Genomic DNA, 20,491 nt, shown 5'->3' with positions numbered 1-20,491 from the left:
TGATCATCTCCTTTCAATCAATTGACTTTCTTTAAAGAAAAGATCAAAGAAGGAAAAGAAGCAGAGATGAGGACCTCCAAGATACTTCGACGGGCACCCCTCGGCGGGCTGGCCCTCCCCCGAGCCGGAAGCGGTCTTCCAAAGACGACATCAACACCGACAGCAGGAGCAGCGGCGGCAGCAGCAACATCTCAAACCAGACGAGCAGCAAGTAGCCTTTCCCAAAGGCCAAATGCGAATCACGTCTCCTTCCCCGGCGCCGTAAAGAGCGCCTTCACGAGCAGCCTCAAGTTCGAGACGCCGGGTGACTACCCCGCCGTGCCGACCTACCGCGTCGTGGACCAAAACGGCGCCATTGTTGACGACGCCTTCGTCCCGGACCTCGACGAGGCGCAGATCGTCAAGCTCTACAAGGACATGGTCTTCATCTCCGTCATGGACCTGATCATGTTCGACGCCCAGCGCCAGGGCAGGCTGAGCTTCTATATGGTCTCGGCGGGCGAAGAGGCGCTGAGCGTCGGCTCCGCGAGTGTGCTGACGCCCGAGGATGTCATCTTCTGCCAGTACCGCGAGCAGGGAGTATTCAAGCAGCGGGGCTTCACAACGGCGGATTTCATGAACCAGCTCTTTGCCAATTCGAAAGATCCCGGTAGGGGGAGGAACATGCCGGTGCACTATGGTAGCAAGGAGCTGAATATTGTAGGTTCCCATGACCGAGACGGCACCTCTGGAGGGCATTGGAGGGTGCATAGGCTAACACGTTGCTCGTACAGCATACTATCTCGTCGCCGTTGGCAACGCAGCTTCCGCAAGCTTCAGGAGCAGCATACGCTTTGAAGATGCAGCGGATGCAAGATCAGTCGATACCCCCGAGAGTCGTTGCAGCCTACTTTGGCGAGGGTGCGGCGAGTGAGGGAGACTTTCATGCCGCCCTCAACATCGCGGCTACAAGGTCATGTCCTGTAATCTTCATCTGCCGAAACAACGGCTATGCTATCTCCACGCCGACATTAGAACAGTACAGAGGTGACGGAATCGCCAGCCGTGGCCTGGGGTACGGCATCGACACCATCAGAGTAGATGGTAACGATATCTGGGCTGTCAGAGAGGCTACGAAGAGGGCCCGTGAAATGGCGCTCGAGAATGGGGGCCGCCCCGTCTTGATCGAGGCCATGACTTACAGGGTGAGCCACCACAGCACGTCGGATGACTCGTTTGCCTACCGTGCTAGAGTCGAGGTTGAGGACTGGAAGAGGCGGGACAACCCCATTACGCGTCTGCGCAAGTACATGGAGGCCAAAGGCATGTGGGATGAGGCCAAGGAAAAGGAGTGCAGAGACTCGACTAGAAGGGAGGTGCTGAAGGCGTTCAAAGAGGCCGAGATGGAGAAGAAGCCGCCAATCCGAGGCATGTTCGAAGACGTTTATGAGGAACTGACGCCGGATCTGAAGCAGCAAATGGCACAGCTACGTGAGCACCTAGACAAGTACCCGGATGAGTACGAGTTTGGTGAATTCGAGGGAGGCAAGGATAGCTTGAAGGCATAGACGAGCGGGTCCTGCATGATACCTACTTGGCTAGAGAAGAAGTGATTAATGCGGAATCTCCAGCGCTGTGGATGCGAGAAAAGCCTATATTGCATGTTATCGAAATTCCGTGAGGTGTTTTTGTTGACTCGTTTGACTCGGCTGCTTAGAAATTGGAGTATTGGTCGACCCTGATGGCGCAAGAAAAGGTAGGAATGCCGTCTCCCCACCCAACCTTGAATCAGCTCCGTCAGAATCTGGAGCGCACTGGGCAAGGTGTGGATGCGTAAACGGAAACATGGCTCCGTAATGACAAGCGGCTTTAATGCGATGGGAAACTGTTTTGGCTGTAAGTACCTTAGTGCAAGGTCAGCACCTGAGAGACTGGGGATAGACAGCGATGGTAGGGCGGGGTCGAGCTGCCAAACGTTGTCCCAGCACGGTCAGACACTACTACAGTGACGCTGTACGGACTGAGCATTTGAAGACAACACCTAGTAGGCTGGGATGGAATAGGGAGGCTTGTGACGGGTGACGGACGACGGCACGTCCATGGTTGGCGTTGGCGTTGGCGCGGTTCGAGGTTGGGACGGAGCCAGACGGTAGACGTGACAGGAGAGGGACCGTTCCATGAGGTAAGGTATCGAGAATGGGGAACGCAATACCTACGTCTGTATCCGCAGCATCATAAGCATGGGCCTTACCGCAGGGATTCCCCCCTCGTGGCTGCTCATGTTGAGTTGGCGGGCCCAATACTCCGTATCCCCCAGTGGCTACGTTTGGAGCAAAAAGTGGACTGGAACAGCGATATCAGAGCCGCTTGGAGCATGTGTGTGTTGTGCGTGGTGGTGGTGGTGCGTGTGGCGTGCGGCGTGCGGCGTGGTGCTTGTTAAACTGTTAGCAGCAACGGGTGGTGTGTCTGTCCCGTTCGCCGGCCACGGCCCAGGGCATCCATCAGTCAGACCCGACACCTTCTTCCTCTCCCGTGCTGCTTTGGCGCTGCATAACCTCGTCTGGTTCCAAACCCCATCCATACATCTCCCCAACCTTCAACATCGCCATCGAATCTGTTCTCCTGCGACGACAACGACGACGACGATAACGATACGACGATAAGCGATTCAAAGGATAGATCAGGCCATCAATATCGATGACTTTCAACGCAACGAGATCGTCTTGTCTGATCCGTTGATTCGGACCAACCTCGCAACGCCATCGTATCTTTTGGCAATTCCCCGACGGCGCTGATAACATCAAGACACCACAACGCCTAATCGCCAGCAACCCTCGAGCTGTCCTGCCTCATGGCGTAATCCATGGCAGAACGAATCGCCTCTGCAAACCAGCGCTCCAGATCGGTAGTCGACCACGATCCCCCCGCGCGCCTCCCGTCTACGCCGACGACATCGTCTTCCGGTTCGGGCTCGCCCACCCTAGCTTCGACCTCGTCTTCCCAGCGGTAGGTGGTTGTCATTTCACCCGTATTTGTCGTGTTTCGTTTCGAACCCCAATACATTGTTTTATGCTCTGCGGAGACAAAAGAGAGAGTCGAAAGAAGCAGAGCGTGCGTGTGTGTGGTTCGTGTGTATGAGAGCGAGACACAGAGACTCGAGAGTGAAGAGGAACGAGAACAAGAGGAAGAAGAGGACATACAAGAGAAGAGAAAGCAGCAAGAATCAACGTCGGGTGACAGGTACGCAGAATATTCCTGTGAGAGAGAGCAAGAGAAGGAGCAGAGGCAGGAGCAGCAGGAACAACGTCCAGGTACCGTGGGGTAGTTGCCGGCGACAGCCAACCTGTCTCGTGCCTGCCTGCCTGCCGCCTTCTCTCGGTCTGGTCTACCTACCTCTGCCTCGCTGCTGCTTCTTTCACCTTCATCTCCTTCGCTTGTCTCTCTTGATCCTCGAAGTCCAAAAAAGGCACGAAAAAGGGCACTTTTTCGACTTCAGGATCCGCCTCACCTTCGTTCTCCTCTTCCTCTGCCTGAAGCTACCTCACCTTTGGTACCCGAACGGCGGGATCTCGAACTTAAGCGGGTCTGGTCACTATACCTACCGCCCTACCTCACTACACCGCAACCGCACCATACACACCCTGCCAGGCACCACCGCACCGTACCTCTAGAGCACCTCAGAAAAAAAAAAGACATAGAGAGACGCCTGCTTTCCAACCATTGAAACACGGCTGCATCGCACCGCTCCTTCATCCTCTCTTCATCGAGTCTTGATTATCATCTCCTCGACACTTCTTCTTCCTCGACCCGATACCTTTTTTCTCCTTCACTTCCTTACTCTCGTCCCTCTCGCTTGGTCAGCTTTGAGCCAGTGCTAGCAGACCCCTCCCTCCACCACCCCAGCAATTCATTGCATGCTCTACCTCTCTCGTTGTGTCTAGTACACTGTACATCCACATCCACTACACCGTCACACACCACACACCACACACCACACACACATCTGACGTTCGTTGCGGACACACACGAGGCCACCGACATCTTGGCCTCGGCACATTTGACTTGATCCTTACCTTCGTTTTCTCGCCTTCCGTTCTTCGGTCGGCATGCCTCCTAAGAACCAGTCACTCATGTCTCCCAGAATTACCAGATCTTCTGCCCGGCAAGCGGCGAGTCTCGCGGCTTCATCGACACAACCCGCTGCAAGCGCCGATCCCGCAGCGGCCGCCCCTGCACCACCGAGCTCCAGTCCTCCAAACCCTCCCACCTCAGCCTCGCGGAAACGAAAGGCTTCAACACAAGCTACCAGCCCTACTCCTGGACCACAGCAGTCTGCATCAGCTTCCTCCAGGCGATCAAAGCGTCAAAAGGTAGCCGAAGCTGTTCCACCGCCTCAGCTCCCTACTCAACCGACTGTCCCGCCTCGCTCCAAGAGAAAGGGCAAATCTACCGTCGCCATGTCGAGCCCAGAGTAAGGAATCCCATGAGCCGGAGCTGTACATTCTTCAAAGCTGACTGTGCTTGTTAGCATTTCCGCCGATCCTGCGAACGCATCAGAGAACACCGCACCCTCGGCATCTTCAAGCCGCAAATCCAGTAGCAGCCGAAGCAAGAGGACTGCCACCGGCACCCTAGGTAACCCCCAGTTGCCTCTAGTTTGACGCTCTGAAGCATGATACTGATTCGGCATAAGCAGATCCTTCCGCCAACACATCCAGCTCCTCCCGCAAGACGAAACGGAATGCCGCAAACAATGCGGATCCCGACACCGCAATGACGGGCACAGATGATACTGAAAAGGAGTCTCTTCCTCTCCCGCCCCCGCCGCCTCCTCCCGAACATCAAGACGACGATGATAGTGACGAAAACGATGACGACGACGAGGGTCAGCGATACGATGACGACGTAGACGATGATCCCTTTGGGGGATTCGGAGGTCCTGGAGGTCCCGGTGGCTTGTCAAGTACCTTGCGGGCCTTGACAGGCATGATGACGGGTATTTCGTCCCGCCTGCGAGATCTTCTCAACAGCCTGCGTCAAAAAGATGACCCATCAGTGCAGCTGATCGCCCTGCAAGAGCTGTCTGAAATCTTGTTGGTTTCCAACGAGGATAACTTGTCAGGTCACTTTTCACCTGATGCCTTCGTCAAGGAATTGGTGACTCTGATGCAACCCAACGAGATTACGGGCGAAGAGAATCCCGAACTCATGCTGCTCGCCTGCCGTTGCCTGGCAAATCTGATGGAGGCATTGCCCGCCAGTGTGGCCAACGTTGTTTACGGAGGGGCTGTCCCTGTGCTCTGCCAAAAGCTGCTCGAGATTTCCTTCATCGACCTTGCCGAGCAAGCCCTGAGCACCCTCGAAAAGATCTCTGCAGAGTATCCGTCCAGCATTGTCCGAGAAGGTGGCTTGACCGCCTGCTTATCTTACTTGGATTTCTTCGCAACAAGCACACAAAGAACAGCCGTCACTACCGCTGCAAATTGCTGTCGAAACATTCCTGAGGATTCCTTCCCGGTCATTCGAGATGTCATGCCCACACTTCTCAATGTCTTGGGCAGTAGCGACCAGCGAGTGGTCGAAAAGGCTTCGATCTGTGTCTCTGGCATTGTGGAGAGCTTCAAGTATCAGTCTGCAAAGCTGGAAGAACTCGTCAGTGTCGACCTGTTGAAGGCTGTGTTGAGGCTGCTTGTGCCTGGCACCACTAATCTCATTGGCGCCGATATCCACACGCAATTCCTGCGAGTGCTGGCCTTTACGGCTCGTGCTAGCCCCCAACTTTCGGCGGACTTGTTCAAGCTCAACATCGTGGAGACACTGTATCAAATCCTTACCGGTGTTTCTCCGCCCAGCGGTACAGAAGACGTCGCCTCCAAGTTGGACAGCGTTGTCATCATGCAGGCCTTGATCCATCGACCAAAGGAGCAGATTATCGAGACGCTCAATGTCATTTGCGAGCTGCTACCTAGCCTGCCTCGCAACGCTGACCCTTCATATGGCGACTTTGTGGAGATGAACGCGACAGAACCCATCACTCCTTCCTCCACGGCAGCTGGGAAGACGCGCAAGTCACCAAACGATAAGAGAATCGAACTGCTCGACAGCTGCAAGTCCGAAGTTCGCCGCTTTGCTCTTATTCTTTTCCCGACCTTGACCGACGCTTTTTCGAGCACGGTCAACCTCAACGTTCGTCAAAAGGTGCTCACAGCCCAGCTAAAGATGCTTTCAAACCTCGACGAGAAGATTCTTAGCGAAGCGCTGAAGACAGTGTCTTATGCTTCCTTCCTGGCTTCGATCCTGTCTCAACAGGACCATCCCTCACTGGTTATGCTGGCACTCCAAGCCACAGAACTCCTTCTCAGTCGCTTGGAAGATGTTTACCGGTATCAGCTCTACCGTGAAGGTGTGATTTCGGAAATCACCAAATTGGCCATCGAGGAGCACACGCCGCCCCCAGCGCCAGAGCCGGCCGACTCACAGGAGTCCCACAACACAGAGCAGCAGGCCGCAGCAGATTCTGGTGATCAATCTTCAGACAATGAAGAGTCTGAAGACGATGAAGAACACGAAGAGTCGGACGACGAGGAAAATGAAGAGGACAATGAGAACGAGCCTCATCCAGACGACATTTCTGGGTCGCCGGTTAGCTCACGCGGCTCAACAATGTCGCTCGACGGGCCGCCTCAACACTTTCTGTCAGACGTTCCATCGATGCGAAGCAGGATTCGCGAGGTGGCTAAGAAGTTCTTGGAGAGTCACGAGACCGAGAAGCACGGCAAGGCCATGAAGAAGAAGGCGACTGGGATTCTCACCAATCTATCAGATCTTGCTGGAGAGATTGAAGCCTTCTACCTCAACAGGTCGGCAGGTAATCTTTCGCCTGAAAACGGCATAGAGTTGTTCAAGAAGCTGGCCTCGTCCTTCGACGCCGACGTCCTCGAAAGTGTCACCAGCGCAGAGCTTCTGGCTTCTGGACTCGTAAGAGTGCTTTTGGAAGTTTTCAGCAATCCCGATGAGGATTTAGCCCGCACTGCCCAGGCGGACTTCTTGCAGGTCTTCATGGGCTACAGCGTCAAGTCCAAGCCCAAGACCGCCACTGCCGATTCACCTGCAACTCCCTTCAGTGTCATGGTTCACAAACTTCAAGATTTGCTTAGTAGATCTGAGCATTTCGAGGTCATCACTGTCCACCAAAATACCTTTGATGGCAATCGCAGTAGTGCTGCGTCCATGCTCGCGAAGCAGATTCGGCTCAGGCTTGTGGCTGATGACGAGTCTATACCCAAGTCCTATAGAAACATAATGGTTTCAATTCACGCCATCGCGACTTTCAAGTCTCTCGATGACTACCTGAGACCCAGAATCAGTCTTTCGGAACGGCCACGTGGCTCCTCAAGGCGGGCCGACAACCTCTCGAGGGCCCTCGCGTCGTTGGCAGGCTCTGCTGGTTTGCCACTCAGTCATGCGGCAGCTAGACTTACGGAGCGCGCATCGGCAGCGTCTGGGTCAAGTCCGATCCCACCACCGCCCAGCGTGCCTACGCCCAGCGGCTCGCGTTCTCTCCGCAAGACGAAGTCGAAGTCAACACCTCAGTCGGAGAGTGCGGCCACTCCCGATACTTCTTCCAGCACCAGAGACAAGGGCGTTTTGAGGAGATCTACCCGTCGTAGCGCGGCGTCGGCTGCAGATAGCCCAGCGCCGTCCAGACCACCTCCTGAAGAAGACGACCTGGAGAATGCCCTCGAGTGTGCAGACGAGAAGCATCTGTCCGACGACGAAGAGATTGGCGGAAGCAGTGCATTGGATGCTATTGTAGGTGACTTGGATGAGGATATGAGCGAATCTCCCGGCCCCGAGCCTGGCGCTGTCAACATGGAAATCGCTGCGGGTGGAAAGGTCACCGCGCGGAAGGATGACGGGACCAGAGTGCCCACGCCATCGCAGAATTCTCTGCCTACTCGTTCTAGTGCTCTTCCGCCCCCTCCTGCGGCACAAAGCACTCCCACGCCGGCAGCCTCATCGAGGCCGATGTCTTACGCTGCAGCCATTCAAGCGGTGCCACAGGACTGGCATATCCAGTTCACTCTCGACAACAAGGTGATTACGAGCGAGACTACAATTTACCGTGCCGTCCACACCTCGGCCGCCAACTCTGATGAGCACTTTAGCCGAAGTGTCTGGTCTGCAGTGCACCCGATCAAGTTCCGACGTGCCCCTGGTCCGCCCCCCGCGGAAACCCTTTCGTTCAGTTCCAATGCTCAGGCCCCTACGGAGGAGAATGGCGAAGGAAACGTTCCGGCATCTCTCGCCAAGCACCCTTCGACAGCCTCTATCCTTCGCCTCCTCAACATCCTTCACGACTTGAACGCCAATATCGAAGATGTCATGGTTGAGAACAGCGAAAAAGATGCTGTTCGTCTGAATGTCGAGCCCCTATCACAGTTCGTCAACACCAAATTGACGGCGAAGCTCAATAGACAGCTTGAAGAGCCTTTGATCGTCGCGAGCAATTGCCTCCCAAGTTGGGTAGAAGACCTTGCACGACTGTACCCTTTCCTCTTCCCCTTTGAGACCAGGCACTTGTTCTTGCAGTCGACCTCATTTGGTTATGCGCGCTCGATGACTCGCTGGCAGAACGCCCACTCTGCGGACGACTCGCGTCGCGACCGCCGCGACGACAGACCATTCTTGGGTCGTTTGCAGCGCCAGAAGGTTCGCATTTCCAGATCGAAGATCTTGGAGTCGGCCTTGAAAGTAATGGAGCTATACGGCGCGTCTCAGAGCATTCTCGAGGTTGAATACTTTGAGGAAGTCGGAACCGGCTTGGGTCCGACACTTGAGTTCTACTCAACGGTGTCGAGAGAGTTCTCCAAGAAAAAGCTCAAGCTATGGAGAGAGATGGATTCGAACGACTCGGAAGAGTACATCTCTGGAGCGAGTGGACTTTTCCCTCGGCCGCTCAGCGACGATGAAGCCATTGCGCCCAATGGGGAACGTATCCTGCAACTGTTCAAAACCCTCGGCAAGTTTGTTGCTCGCTCAATGATCGATTCTCGCATCATTGATCTGAACTTCAACCCCACCTTCTTCCGTATTGGAGATGGTTCATCGGCACCTGGCGTGAAGCCATCACTCGGCGCGGTTAAGGTCGTCGATCCCGGCTTGGCCAGGTCTCTGAAGACCATTAAGAAGTTCGCCGTGGCCAAGAAGGAAATTGACGAAGACCCTTCACGAACGCCTGCTCAAAAGGTTACCGATACAGAGGATATTGTTATTGACGGTGTCAAGTTGGACGACCTGTGCCTGGATTTCACGCTTCCTGGTTTTCCAGAAATCGAACTGATCTCTAACGGTGGACAAATTCGGGTCACCATTGACAACGTGGACTCGTACCTTGAGCGCGTCATTGACATGACCCTGGGCACTGGTGTTCGCCGCCAGGTAGACGCTTTCCGCACCGGTTTCTCTCAAGTCTTCCCCTACTCTGCGTTAAGCGCATTCACTCCCGACGAGCTGGTAACTTTGTTTGGCCGGGTTGACGAGGACTGGTCTCTCGAAAGTAAGTGCTTCCTCGCCCGTCCGGCTAATGATATACTGACATCCTCGCTAGCACTCATGGATTCGATCAAGGCGGACCACGGCTACAACATGGACAGCAAGACCGTCAAGAACTTGCTGCAGACGATGAGCGAGCTATCGGCTCCTGAACGCCGCGATTTCCTACAATTTACCACGGGCAGCCCCAAGCTCCCCATAGGAGGTACGTCTCTCTCTCTCTCGTTCATCGACTTGTCCCAAGCAGCCAAGACTAACATAAACGACAGGATTCAAGAGCTTAACGCCCATGTTCACGGTCGTCTGCAAGCCAAGTGAACACCCCTACACGTCTGACGATTATCTACCCAGTGTCATGACGTGTGTGAACTACCTCAAACTACCCGACTACACCAGCATCGAAGCCATGCGCAAACAGCTCTCTACTGCCATCAAGGAAGGCCAGGGAGCTTTCCACCTGTCATAGACGCTGTCTCTGCCACCGACTCAGCGAATTCCAGGAAACCCAAAACAGAAAAAAAACAGATAGCGAACCAGATGGCCGAGTTGGCCATCTCAGCGAATGTCGCCACATTTACATGACTGTGGTATGAAATACGTGAACAAGCATTGCACATCGGGCGATGGTATTCTTTCAACAATAAAGATTTTATGGATGGAAACGGTCTGGGTCAGGGAACACCAGTTTTGGGTGAGGTGGATTGAAGGGCGAGGGTAACAACACACATCGAAGCGAAGCCCCTCCACCCGACTTTGCATGGCAGGTTCGTTAGGCGTCAGACGTGCTTTTCGGCTTGCCTTCCTGCTATGGCCTCGAGGCATTTCTCTCTTGTTTCGGTACTGTTTCTAGGGTCCATGACCAGGCCCGTCTAAAGCCTGCTGGTTTGTGACGTGCCAAGGGGATCCCGTTGATAGAATGGTCAAAATTGATTTGTGACAACATTGTCGTGCCTCTTGTGTCAGTGAAACGTGATCATGCTGTTCCCGTCGTGCGTTGCGCAGGCTATCAACTTGGTCGACACGAGGAACCAAGAGGTGTTCATCAGAGAATGAGGTTACACGGCGTAAAGGTCTCTCATTTCATCACAGGAATCTAATGTCCCCTCTCCTATTTGCGCGCAATACAAAGGCTTTGTTGTCCATACCCATCCATGGATACCGAAGATCCTTCCCTCTCGGATCAAGTGGCCTTCAAAAAACGTCGCCTCCAAAGACATCCCTTGCCCTTCTGCCGCCTATAGAAACAACATGACAAAAAAACAACATGTTCACCCTCTCCACCACCACAATTATCCTCTCCTTCTCTCTGGTCCCCAAATTTTCTCATCTTCTCTTGCTCGTAGAAAGGTATCTTGAGAAGGGAAAATAAAAGCCAGGGTAAGCAGTTGCGGGTACACTTGACACAAACCCGGTCGTCCTTCCGCAATGCAATGCTTCCCTCAGTCGTGTCAGGAAGCAACCTAAACAGAACGGGGGGGTTCTTGGGAGAAAAAAGTCAATTCGACAAAAGTTGATGCTGCGATTGGCTTGCTTTCTTATGGCAGCATCATCGGAATCAAATCAATAGGTCCCAGCTCTCAGGCCAAGCAGCATATGCCTCTAGCGGAAGCCAGACTTAACCTCGGCGCGGGGCCACTCGAAGAGGACGTCTCCGCTGTAGACGTCGGCGGTGATGCGGCTAATGCGCAGCTCCACTTCGCCGTAGAAGCGTTCGCACTCGCGGAGCACCTTGATCACAAGCTTCTGGCTGAGAGCAGGGTCGTCCGCGTCGCCAAAGTGCTTCTCGACGCGCTTGCGCAACGTCTCGATACCCTTGCGGACCTCGCGCGAGTCGTACGTTGCCAAGACCTTGTGGAAGGTGGACTTGGAATTGGATGGCTGCGAAGCGATGCTCGAGCCGGGCTTGCCCGACTGCAGTTGGCCCTCGATGTTCTCGACGTACTCGAGAAGCTTGCCGAGGGGGCGGCGCATCACAGCGTTCAGGTACAGGTTCATGTGCTCATTCATCTCGCCTGTCGCAGCCTCACGCCAGTCTTCGAGGACATTGAGGCCGTGCGTGTTGATCTCCTCGAGGAAGTGGTTCATATTTTCGATGAGCAGAATGTGGAAGTTGAGAGCCTCCTTGTCTTCTGGATCCGCCCCTGCCGCACCGACGCTGACTGCGGGGTTCTCGCGGGCAATGATCTTGAGGGAGTCGAACATGGACTTGAGGATGCGATCGTACTCGCGGTCAACCGTCTTGCGCACGGCTAGGTTAGGGTCGATACCCGAGAGAATGTTTTCCACGGCGTTGGAGAACTGAGGGAAGACGCGAATGAACGAAATAACGCCCTTGCGCTTATTAATCTTGACCTTAGTCTCCTCGATGGCGCGGATCTGCTCGTCGACGAATTTCTTAAATCGGGACTCCAAGATCCCGTGGAGTTTCTGGAGAAGAGCGTTGAGGAAGTCTTGATTGGATTGTTGGATATCCAACAGGTTCCGCTCGAGAACGGCCAAGACACCAGCGCCTTGTCTGAAGCAACTGGTCAGTATATTATGACGATGAAATGGATTCGGAGTCAACTTACAAAGGATCGGCTTGGACAACCCATTCAATGAGCTTGGCAATCTCTGTCTCGAGGAAGATGAAAATCACCTCCATACCCTTAGTAACACGTCGAGCAAGATCGCGGTCAGGCTCCATCAAACGATGGCGGCGCAAGTCGCCGCCTCTCCGATCTGTCGGCCTGCTGGCTGCGACGAGGTCCGGGAAATCTGATTGCTCCAGTGTGGTGGCGTGGAAGAAGTCGATGATGAAGTTCTGCTCCATCTCAACTAACGGCAGAAGGTCGTCCAGTACCTGCCCAAATACCTCGTAAGGAAGGCTTCGATTCTCGCCCGACTCTTTCAGGTTAGTCCTGCTGCTGGTATCGATGGGCGAACGCAGACTCTTGGCCAATGTTTGACTCCGCTTGACGGTAAGCTTCCTGACAGTGGTCGCTCTGCCTTCCTGTTGCTTTTCGACTTCAAATGTAAACAGGAGCTCGGATGTCTCGTCAGCGGTCATCTTGCGCGCATTGCGCTTCCACGCTTCCAAGACCTGGCGGAATTCGTTCTTATAGACCGGGTGGCTCTTGTCTTGGTAGACCTGGATCATGCGATCCCAGTTGGCGGGGTCGACGTCCTTGGCGTATTTGATCAAGGGACTGTACTTCCACAACATGTCCCGACCGGTGTCGTGGTGGCGAGAATCCACCTTTCTTGAAAGAGCTTCGCGAAGCGCTCTGTTGACTTCGTTGTAGGCCACATCGAACTGTTGGGCCATGTAGCCGACCAACCGTCGCGAGAAGACAGCGCTTTCTTGTCGGTACATCTCCTTCTTCTCCTGAACGATTCTCATCTTGCCATAGTCGGTGTTCTCGAGACCCACGGCTTGATCAACTTCTCCGCCGATATCTTCGCTCTTTCGTGGTTCGCCCCCTAGTAATGTGGGATCAATCTTGATCATGGCCTTGTAGAGAGTGACTAAAGACATTTCGATGTCCTCAAGGCCGTTCAGGTCTTCCAGTGGTGCCGCTCTCAAGGCGTTCAGATCAGCAGAAGTAATAGTAGTTGTTTCAAGAAGAGACTCGAGCTCCTTCTTGAGCAGCTTCTGGTTAGCAGTTTGCACCTGAAGACCCTGGCCTTGGGCTTCAATGTATGCAATGTCATCAGAAAGAGTCTATTTCTAGTCAGCAACAGTTTCGGAAAGTTTACGAAGCAACCTACCGAAAGTTCAACGCTGTACAGCGTCAGAAGATTCTCCATTTCTTCACACTCAGCGACTGCCAGATCGATGCCGCGTTTGATAGCCTCGACACGATCATCCTCTTCCTGGAACCGGGCTAGCCAGCCGCCGGCTTGGGCTTTGTTGAGCTCTCGCTCAAGGTCTGTCCTCATCTCGTCCACGTTACGAGATCTCATCTGCTCGCCAGGAACCCAGCCAAAGTAGTCAAGCCACTTTGTGAATTCGCCGCTCTTGTTATCCAAGACTGTGGGGTCAATACCAAGAGATGCAAGATACTTGGCGTCATTACCGGCAACTATCGACTTGCTGTTCTCCTCCTTGGTTACGGATTCCTCTGGCTTCTTCACGCTAATAACTTCCTGAATCGAGGGCTGCAAGCTTGATGGTCGACTAGAATTAGGCACAGTGACCTTGACCTCAGGCACACCAGATGTGCGCTTGGGAGGCTCCGCAGGTGCAGCAGTCTCTTCGACTGCAGGTTCTGGGGATGTGAATTTGGGGCCGTCAGAGGACGCAGGCCGTGGCGGAGGTTGGAAAACTGTTGTGATTCCTTCGGCAGGTTCAGTGCTCTTTGTGGCAAGCTGTCGAAGTCTTTCACCAGCACCACCAGGCCGAGGCTTGAAAGCTGAGGCAGCGGAGGCAGCCTTCCAGAGCACACCAGCGAGGTCATTCTTGGATTTCTTTGCTTTAATCATCGGTCCTAAACCCGGCCGACTCTCATCTTCTTGTTCCACGGGAGCCTCAGGCTCAGGGGTAGGCTCAACAGCCGGAGGCTCCTCGGGTATGATTTCCTCAACCGCAGCTACAGGCGCTGGTGGAGGGGCTGGAGGCGGACTCTGCACGATGGGAGAAACTGGGGCAGGGGGAACAGGGGGAACAGGGATTTCAGGCGGCGGAGAGACAATAGGAGGAGGTTGTCTTGTGGGTGTTGCCCCATTTCTTGTTGGGGTTCTGAGTGCGAGAGGAACATCTGGTGCACCTGGGTCTCCAGGCGTAAGGGGTGTAACTGGTCGGTTGTCCCTGTAAGAACCTCCATCTGACCTCTGCGAAAGAGAGTTCTTCCTGGCTGTACTCCTCGGGGGAGGGGCAACTTGATCTCGTCGCATCCCCGGGCTCACTAAGGGCGCAGGAACCAGGTCTCTGTCGTTGAAGCCCTGTCCCTGGGGCCTTGCCGGGTCCATCGGTGGCCTCTTCCTCTCTGGCGGTCTGCCTTCTTCGGAGATTGGCGGAGGTGGTCCTAGTCCAGGCTCTTGACCTGGCTCACCGAACCTACCAAAGGCCCCTTGCCCAGGCATGCCATTCCGTGAGCGCGGCGGCATGCTTCCCGTATCGTCGCTCCTGCCTCCCAGGGAAGGCGAGAAAGATTCTTGGCTCTTGTTCCCGAATCTTCGCAGCGTAGGGGGTTCCTGCGAGAACGAAGATGCCATGCTTCCCGCTGGTGAGTTATTCGCCATTCCATTGAGAGGTGGTGGTCGGCGAGGGCCTGGGGGGCCAGGCGAGGGAGTGCCATAGTTGGAGGGCGCATTCGGAGCGCCGAGGCTGGTCTGACTAGAAGCAGCATCGGGCATTGCGGGAGGTCGGAAGGCAGCCTGTGCGGGAGGGGGTGGTCGTCGTTCGTTTCTCAGGATCTGGGCCATCTCGGCCTGGTCGAAGCCCGATAGCTCAGGGATCTTGCCTCCCGTGTATTTGCCATAGATCTTAACCAGGCTGGCAATGAAGAACTTCTTTTCCTTATCCGATTGCGCATTCCAGAAGTAAGGCTTTCCGATGGTGACGATGAAGCCAGTATCACCAGCCCATTCGCGGAAGGTCGGGTTAGCCGGCGGCCCCGTGAAGGACTCGATGGCAGAGAGGTCGTCGAGGTTCCATGTCTTTCCAATTGAGAAGGAGCCGTTGGCGTTCTCTTTCGTTTTGTGCATACGCACTCGGCCACTCTTTCGCACTGCAACGACGATTACGCGGGGTTTCTGTGATTCGGGTGTTCGTGCTTGAGGCGGTGGAGGAGAGGTCGGATGGGAGGAGTACTCGGTGATTCGAATGTGGGTGATGTATGTCTCGAGCACTATCGACGGAAGCAAGGGTCAGTACCATACGCATATGAAGCAGACTTTTTTGAGTGAGAAATTCTAGCGACATCGGGGTTCGACGCACACGATCCGTCTACATCCTTCTTGATGAAGCAGCTCTCGATGATGCGCCGCTTCTCATCCTCGAATCGTTGGGCCCTGTTGTCCATGGCTGCTCGGTAGGGCGGTCCCGTCGCAGTGGAATGGAGCAATCATGAGGGTGTTCGCAATGCAATGGGAGGAACCATTTACATGGTCGTCGCGCAATCGGAATCGGGAGGGCGGCGTGGCGGTGCGATGAGGGGACAATACGCTCGGAAGGGAGTTGAATGAGGTTGAGGTGGGATTTCGAGGTCGTGTCGTGATGCAAGCCAGAAGGGGAACGGGTGGACGTGTGCTGGAGTCTGTCTGTCCTTGGGGGTAGCTTGCTGCCAGGGCAGCCTTTGGTCCCGCTGGTTGATGGGGTGGAAAGTATTTCGACCGTCGAGTCTGGGGCTCCTGTTAGCGCCAGTCCCGAGCTAAGTCTGATAGCGCCGCCACTTCGCCATCAGTGTGGCTGGTGAAGACGTTCCTGTTACTTGAATCTTTCTTTTTCACCTTCAAAATGTATATTTATTTTTCCATCGTTTTTCTTCAGTAACAGTCGTCAAGTCTGGTCATTCACAGAATTCAATGTCTAATGCCTCTACCATCTCGGTCCCGCATCGACTCCACGGTACATTGGTGGTACCTGCCCCAATGCCTGTCTATCTGCTACCTGACGGGAACTTGCAGCGACATACCTCCCTGGGCTACGCAATCGGGTGCGCTGAAAGATTGGTTTGGGAGGGATGAGGTGGCTCCTTCCTCCCAATGCCACAACGCTAATTATCTGCAAGTACCTAAGTATCCGTAAGGTGGTGGAATGTCCCGCCACCGATTGACTTCTGATGTCCCGCAATCGCCTGGCTCGTTCGCAGCTCGCCCTGCAACTCGGTCCCCTTTTCCAGCAATACTCTTCTTGCGAAGGTTACCGTGCAGGAGACCACCTTTTTAGACGATATTTCAACCTCACATGAATAATTCATTCTTGTAAGAAGAGACACACGCCCGCATATTCCCGTTGCTTGTTTTCCGTCTATGCACCGAACCGATATCAGACGCATCATTCGGCAAGGTTGTTAGAGAGCTCGGGCGCCCGTCGTCATGCCTCCCACCAGTCCATGTTTCAAGCTGCCCTGCCCATGAATGAGATAGCCCCCTCGATACGCCCATCACTGCAACATCCGGGGTTCCGATGCCGTCTCTGTCTCTTGTTCTTTCTGCCGACGCCCTCGGGCACTTCTGACAGTGAACCTTGTACTCCTTGGGCAGCTACATCGCCAATCTCAAAAGGCTTACTCACCCGACTCTTGCTCAACTCGCTACTCACTATTCAGTGTTTGGATATCATCATCAGATGGCCAGCGAAGCTCTCATGACCGGCCACTCTGGTTTGGGAGGTGGACCGTGCATCCGACTTCAGATGGTCAACTTCAACGTCCAACTATCAACGTCGAGTGAAGCAGCAACAGAGGTATCATTGATTATGAGCCTCACAGACTCTGAGGCAGCCCCAATGTCAAAAAACGCTACTCCATTTTACCCTTCGAAATCAACTGCAGTTCGCCCATGAAAGAGAGGGGCGTTCACTTTAGACAGTATTATCTCGCCTTGATATGTTCCTGTCTCATAACAACATTCTCAGCTTTCTATCTCATGTGCGTTTGAATCATCGCTCTGCCAATAGCTCAATGATCCAGACTTCTCATCCCATTATCTAGCTGTGAATTCTTCCATGGAGGGTATGGTATAGACAACAACCAGAGCACAACAATGTGTAAGGCAACCTGCCAACGTTGCAGGTTCACCAAGAAGACACCCTCGGCCTCAAGGCTACCTTCGCCCTATCACCAAAAGACCAAGCACCAGGAATCTAACCGCTCTCTCGCTGGTCCTCGCTCACCGTATCCTCCTCCTACGGCATCTCAATCACCTGAGTCTGATATTGGCTCGTCTGAGCGCCTTGAGCTGTCTCCTCTGGGTTCTCCCTGTCTATCGGTTGTATACGGCCATGGAACGTGATAGTGCCCTCGACCGTGTACTTGTAACGCCAACTCTTATACTCTCCCAGCGTCCGTTTGCATTCTTTCCACAGCCATCCTCTCATGCAGCGGAGCCTGGCCTTACCTTCCGGTGTCATTCCGGCTGTGAAGTACGTGCTGCCTGGAAGTATACAATTCTTGAGAAAGCGACCTGCACGTAGCTTGAGCACCTCTCCTGCGTACAGCTGGGGGCCGGCTTCTCGGTACGCGTCGTTGAGTCTCCGTCGACGTAGCCGACTTTGGTCTGCTCTTGATAGAGGATCTTGTTGCGGGCGGGGTAGTTGAAGTCGAGGCCGCCGTCTATTTGGCTCATTTGGGTGGTGATGCTGCTTGGTCCTTGTCTTTTTAGTTGACAGCCTGTTGAAGTGGAAGCAGGCCAGCTATGAGCGTTGGGATATAGGCAGGAGCCAGTAAACCAGTTTATATGTCCTGCTCACTCTCTGGTCTCTGTGAAAAGAAATCAAATAGTTTTGTCGGCAACATTCGAGTTGTTTCCCTTCGAGCCGTCTTCTTTGGTGTCGTCGGTGCCCTTTCAGAGTATTGATGCCTCGGTTCACCTCGCAAACAAGTGCTTTCGTTCAGTTTCTGGACAGAAACTGAATAGTTGTGGTTCAGATGTGGACATCGCCCTAAAATATCAATCCATCAGAACAAGTGAACCAATACGCAAAGCGAAACGTCGCTAATGTATGGCGGTCTCTCCCGTTGCTCCTCGACATAGACAATAAAGAAGGCCTCAAGACAGCACTTTTCTTCCAATCCTTTTCCCTCCACGATTTGTGACCGAACTTCATCTCGATAATAGGTCTTTCAAGCCATTGTACTTCATTTGCTATATTGACCCTCCATCTGCCTCGTCGACTCTTGGCTATCGGCCGCCGACCTCCTCCCGCCAACTCAACATCTTACAATGCATAGTATTTTGAATGATATCCGCGTTGTTCCAAAGCCCCCATCTGTCAAGTGCCCGGTCTACCAGAGACGGCGCCGGCAAGAAGGAGATGTACACTGGTTCTGCAACAACTCCGTGTGGCAACTGAATCGTGTGTCGATCCAGATGCATTAAAATTGTCCTGTCCGGTGAACATGCCATATTACAGGACCATTCGCCTGATACTACTCGCGTCGACTGCTCGTCTTTAAAATAACAAAACCAGTCACATTTTCCCTTCTCTGGTGGCGAATTTGCTCCAGTCCCAGTGTAAGCCCCAATAACCAGTTTCTCGATCCGATTGTCTCCAACGTGCAATTGTAGCTCATTGCCGAGTGCTCCACGTAATTTCGTGTTGAGGAGTAGGAAAAGACCTCTGAATGGGGCATAGAAGAAATGCTGACTAGTCGAATTTACATGGAGACGCTCGATAGATTTTGTGTACCGTGGGATTACAGATTTCCGGAAAAAACGTATCGATCGAGTTAAATTCCAGGTGAGAGGATGGTGCCATTCGCGTCTCGATGATTGGCAATATCGTTTGTAGTGATGGATACTTAGGTCTTCCTGCTTGCCAGAGTGATATAGTGTCCTTTACTATCTTCGCGTCTCGTTGCAACGGACGGATGTAGAAATCCTGTAGGGACGAGGGGCATATGTTCCTCAGCTCGTAGACAGGTATGGGTTGTCCGGGAATCGGCCATCGTTGAGCACTAAGCACAGAGTCGTCAATCAGTGTCGACGAGACGCCATAGACCTCATCGAGGTAGTTGTTCGTCATGAGAGGAATACAGACACGACCTGTGATAGGGTCCTGCTCTCCCGAGTCGCTTCTCCTTTCGGATACGTTCAAGACGGCAAGGTCTAGACCCGATATCCTCAGCGTGGGCAAACGGATGCGTAGACCTACGTTGGTCATCGAGTACGATGTGGCCTTTCTCCATCCGACAATGTGCTCGTCAGTCTCGGACCCGCAGAGGAAACGGTCGCCGCCCTTGAAGACCGAAGGCGATGGCGCGAGTAGACTACTCCAGTTGTGTGGGATCATATGATCACACGTCCAGCAGAAGATCGTCTGGTCGTCCGAGATGCGGATCAACTCCTCCTGGAGGCGCATACATGCCGCCGAGCGCTCGCCGTAAAGCAACGGCATGTTGAGACCGAGAAGCCCGAGCACGCGATAAGCCATGTCTTCGGGACTTGTCGTCTCCCGGCCCGCCAGCCGGGAAAATACCTCCGAGATGCTCGCGTCCAAGACTGACTTGGCGCCGGAAACGTACTCGTTTCTTATTCCGGTGATGTTTGAAACTTCAGGCGCGAAGTCTTGCCGCGATCCTAGGATCCTCCAGCTCTTGTCAAAGAAGTACATCCGCCTCGGGGCCAAGAGCTCTTGTAATGTCCAGCCGCGGGTGAACAGACGACTACGAGCGAGTTCAGATCGACAACGTTGTTTTGGCTTGGAACACCATCGCCTGAGCTTTGCGGCATGGTAACCTCAAATTCGTGGTCTTCGAGATATGCGAAATAGATAGCCGATTCCTGATACTAGTTGAACATCGAATTGATTGCCTCTGAGAGCTCTGCGGAGCTTTTCTTATCGATATAATTCGTATCAACCCAGAGGTACTCGAGACCGAATTATCGTATTAACCGACAAGCCCCGAGTAGTTTGGCGTACCCCTGCTCTTTTGATCCGGCGACATATTGTTTGTGCCACTCCTTGAAACTTATCTCCTGCGTGCCATTCCAAGTGTGAGATAGGGTTGCGTACTGGGGACACCGGCCCATGAACTCCCCCAGCAGGAGTGTGTTCACATTGATCAGACGCATTTTGGTAATGATGTCATTGGCTGAGGTTTAAGAGGTCGACGGAAGAGAATATGGTCGCCTTTCATAGCCTGATCTGGCAGCCTGAGTTCCTTGCCCGTCAGCCAATACCCACAGCATGCAACGTGAGTGGTCCCATCATTCATGCAAGTTGTCAGCAGCGATCTGGCACCGTTTTACTTCTAATTAAGTGTCAAAGTATGGGCTTATGAAGATTTGAAAAGCTCACTCCTGTGCTTTT

The 20,491-nt window shown here is 53.7% G+C and overlaps 6 protein-coding genes across 6 annotated transcripts; 2 read left to right on the top strand and 4 right to left on the bottom strand.

Moving 5' to 3' along the window:
• Window positions 1–66: 66 nt before the first annotated feature.
• Window positions 67–1,547, top strand: CABS01_06739 (dehydrogenase E1 component; the record flags this gene model as incomplete). Its single annotated transcript, XM_060540104.1, has 2 exons — window positions 67–699; window positions 774–1,547. 2 exons carry the CDS (start codon window positions 67–69, stop codon window positions 1,545–1,547), a joined length of 1,407 nt encoding a protein of 468 aa, XP_060403788.1.
• Window positions 1,548–2,796: 1,249 nt separating this feature from the next.
• Window positions 2,797–3,042, bottom strand: CABS01_06738 (uncharacterized protein; the record flags this gene model as incomplete). The annotated part of the gene is made up of 1 exon (XM_060540103.1): window positions 2,797–3,042. The coding sequence occupies one exon, from the start codon at window positions 3,040–3,042 to the stop codon at window positions 2,797–2,799; it is 246 nt and encodes an 81-aa protein (XP_060403787.1).
• Window positions 3,043–4,085: 1,043 nt separating this feature from the next.
• On the top strand, window positions 4,086–10,000 carry CABS01_06737 (HECT-domain-containing protein; the record flags this gene model as incomplete). Its single annotated transcript, XM_060540102.1, has 5 exons — window positions 4,086–4,450; window positions 4,508–4,614; window positions 4,676–9,538; window positions 9,590–9,739; window positions 9,804–10,000. The coding sequence occupies 5 exons, from the start codon at window positions 4,086–4,088 to the stop codon at window positions 9,998–10,000; spliced, it is 5,682 nt and encodes a 1,893-aa protein (XP_060403786.1).
• A 1,133-nt stretch (window positions 10,001–11,133) lies between these two features.
• CABS01_06736 (exocyst complex component Sec3) lies at window positions 11,134–15,539 on the bottom strand (the record flags this gene model as incomplete). Its single annotated transcript, XM_060540101.1, has 4 exons — window positions 11,134–12,049; window positions 12,105–13,237; window positions 13,285–15,365; window positions 15,455–15,539. 4 exons carry the CDS (start codon window positions 15,537–15,539, stop codon window positions 11,134–11,136), a joined length of 4,215 nt encoding a protein of 1,404 aa, XP_060403785.1.
• Window positions 15,540–17,365: 1,826 nt separating this feature from the next.
• CABS01_06735 (uncharacterized protein) lies at window positions 17,366–17,805 on the bottom strand (the record flags this gene model as incomplete). Its single annotated transcript, XM_060540100.1, has 2 exons — window positions 17,366–17,613; window positions 17,676–17,805. 2 exons carry the CDS (start codon window positions 17,803–17,805, stop codon window positions 17,366–17,368), a joined length of 378 nt encoding a protein of 125 aa, XP_060403784.1.
• Window positions 17,806–18,980: 1,175 nt separating this feature from the next.
• CABS01_06734 (HET domain-containing protein) lies at window positions 18,981–20,253 on the bottom strand (the record flags this gene model as incomplete). The annotated part of the gene is made up of 3 exons (XM_060540099.1): window positions 18,981–19,060; window positions 19,138–19,844; window positions 20,102–20,253. The coding sequence occupies 3 exons, from the start codon at window positions 20,251–20,253 to the stop codon at window positions 18,981–18,983; spliced, it is 939 nt and encodes a 312-aa protein (XP_060403783.1).
• Between the last annotated feature and the right edge of the window lie 238 nt (window positions 20,254–20,491).

Source organism: Colletotrichum abscissum (assembly GCF_030869225.1).
Source record: "Colletotrichum abscissum strain IMI 504890 chromosome Unknown Scaffold_14.1, whole genome shotgun sequence".
NCBI classification, from domain to species: Eukaryota; Fungi; Ascomycota; class Sordariomycetes; order Glomerellales; family Glomerellaceae; genus Colletotrichum; species Colletotrichum abscissum.
The sequence above is the reverse complement of the archived record's forward strand: the minus strand, read 5'-3'. Positions and strand labels throughout refer to the sequence as shown.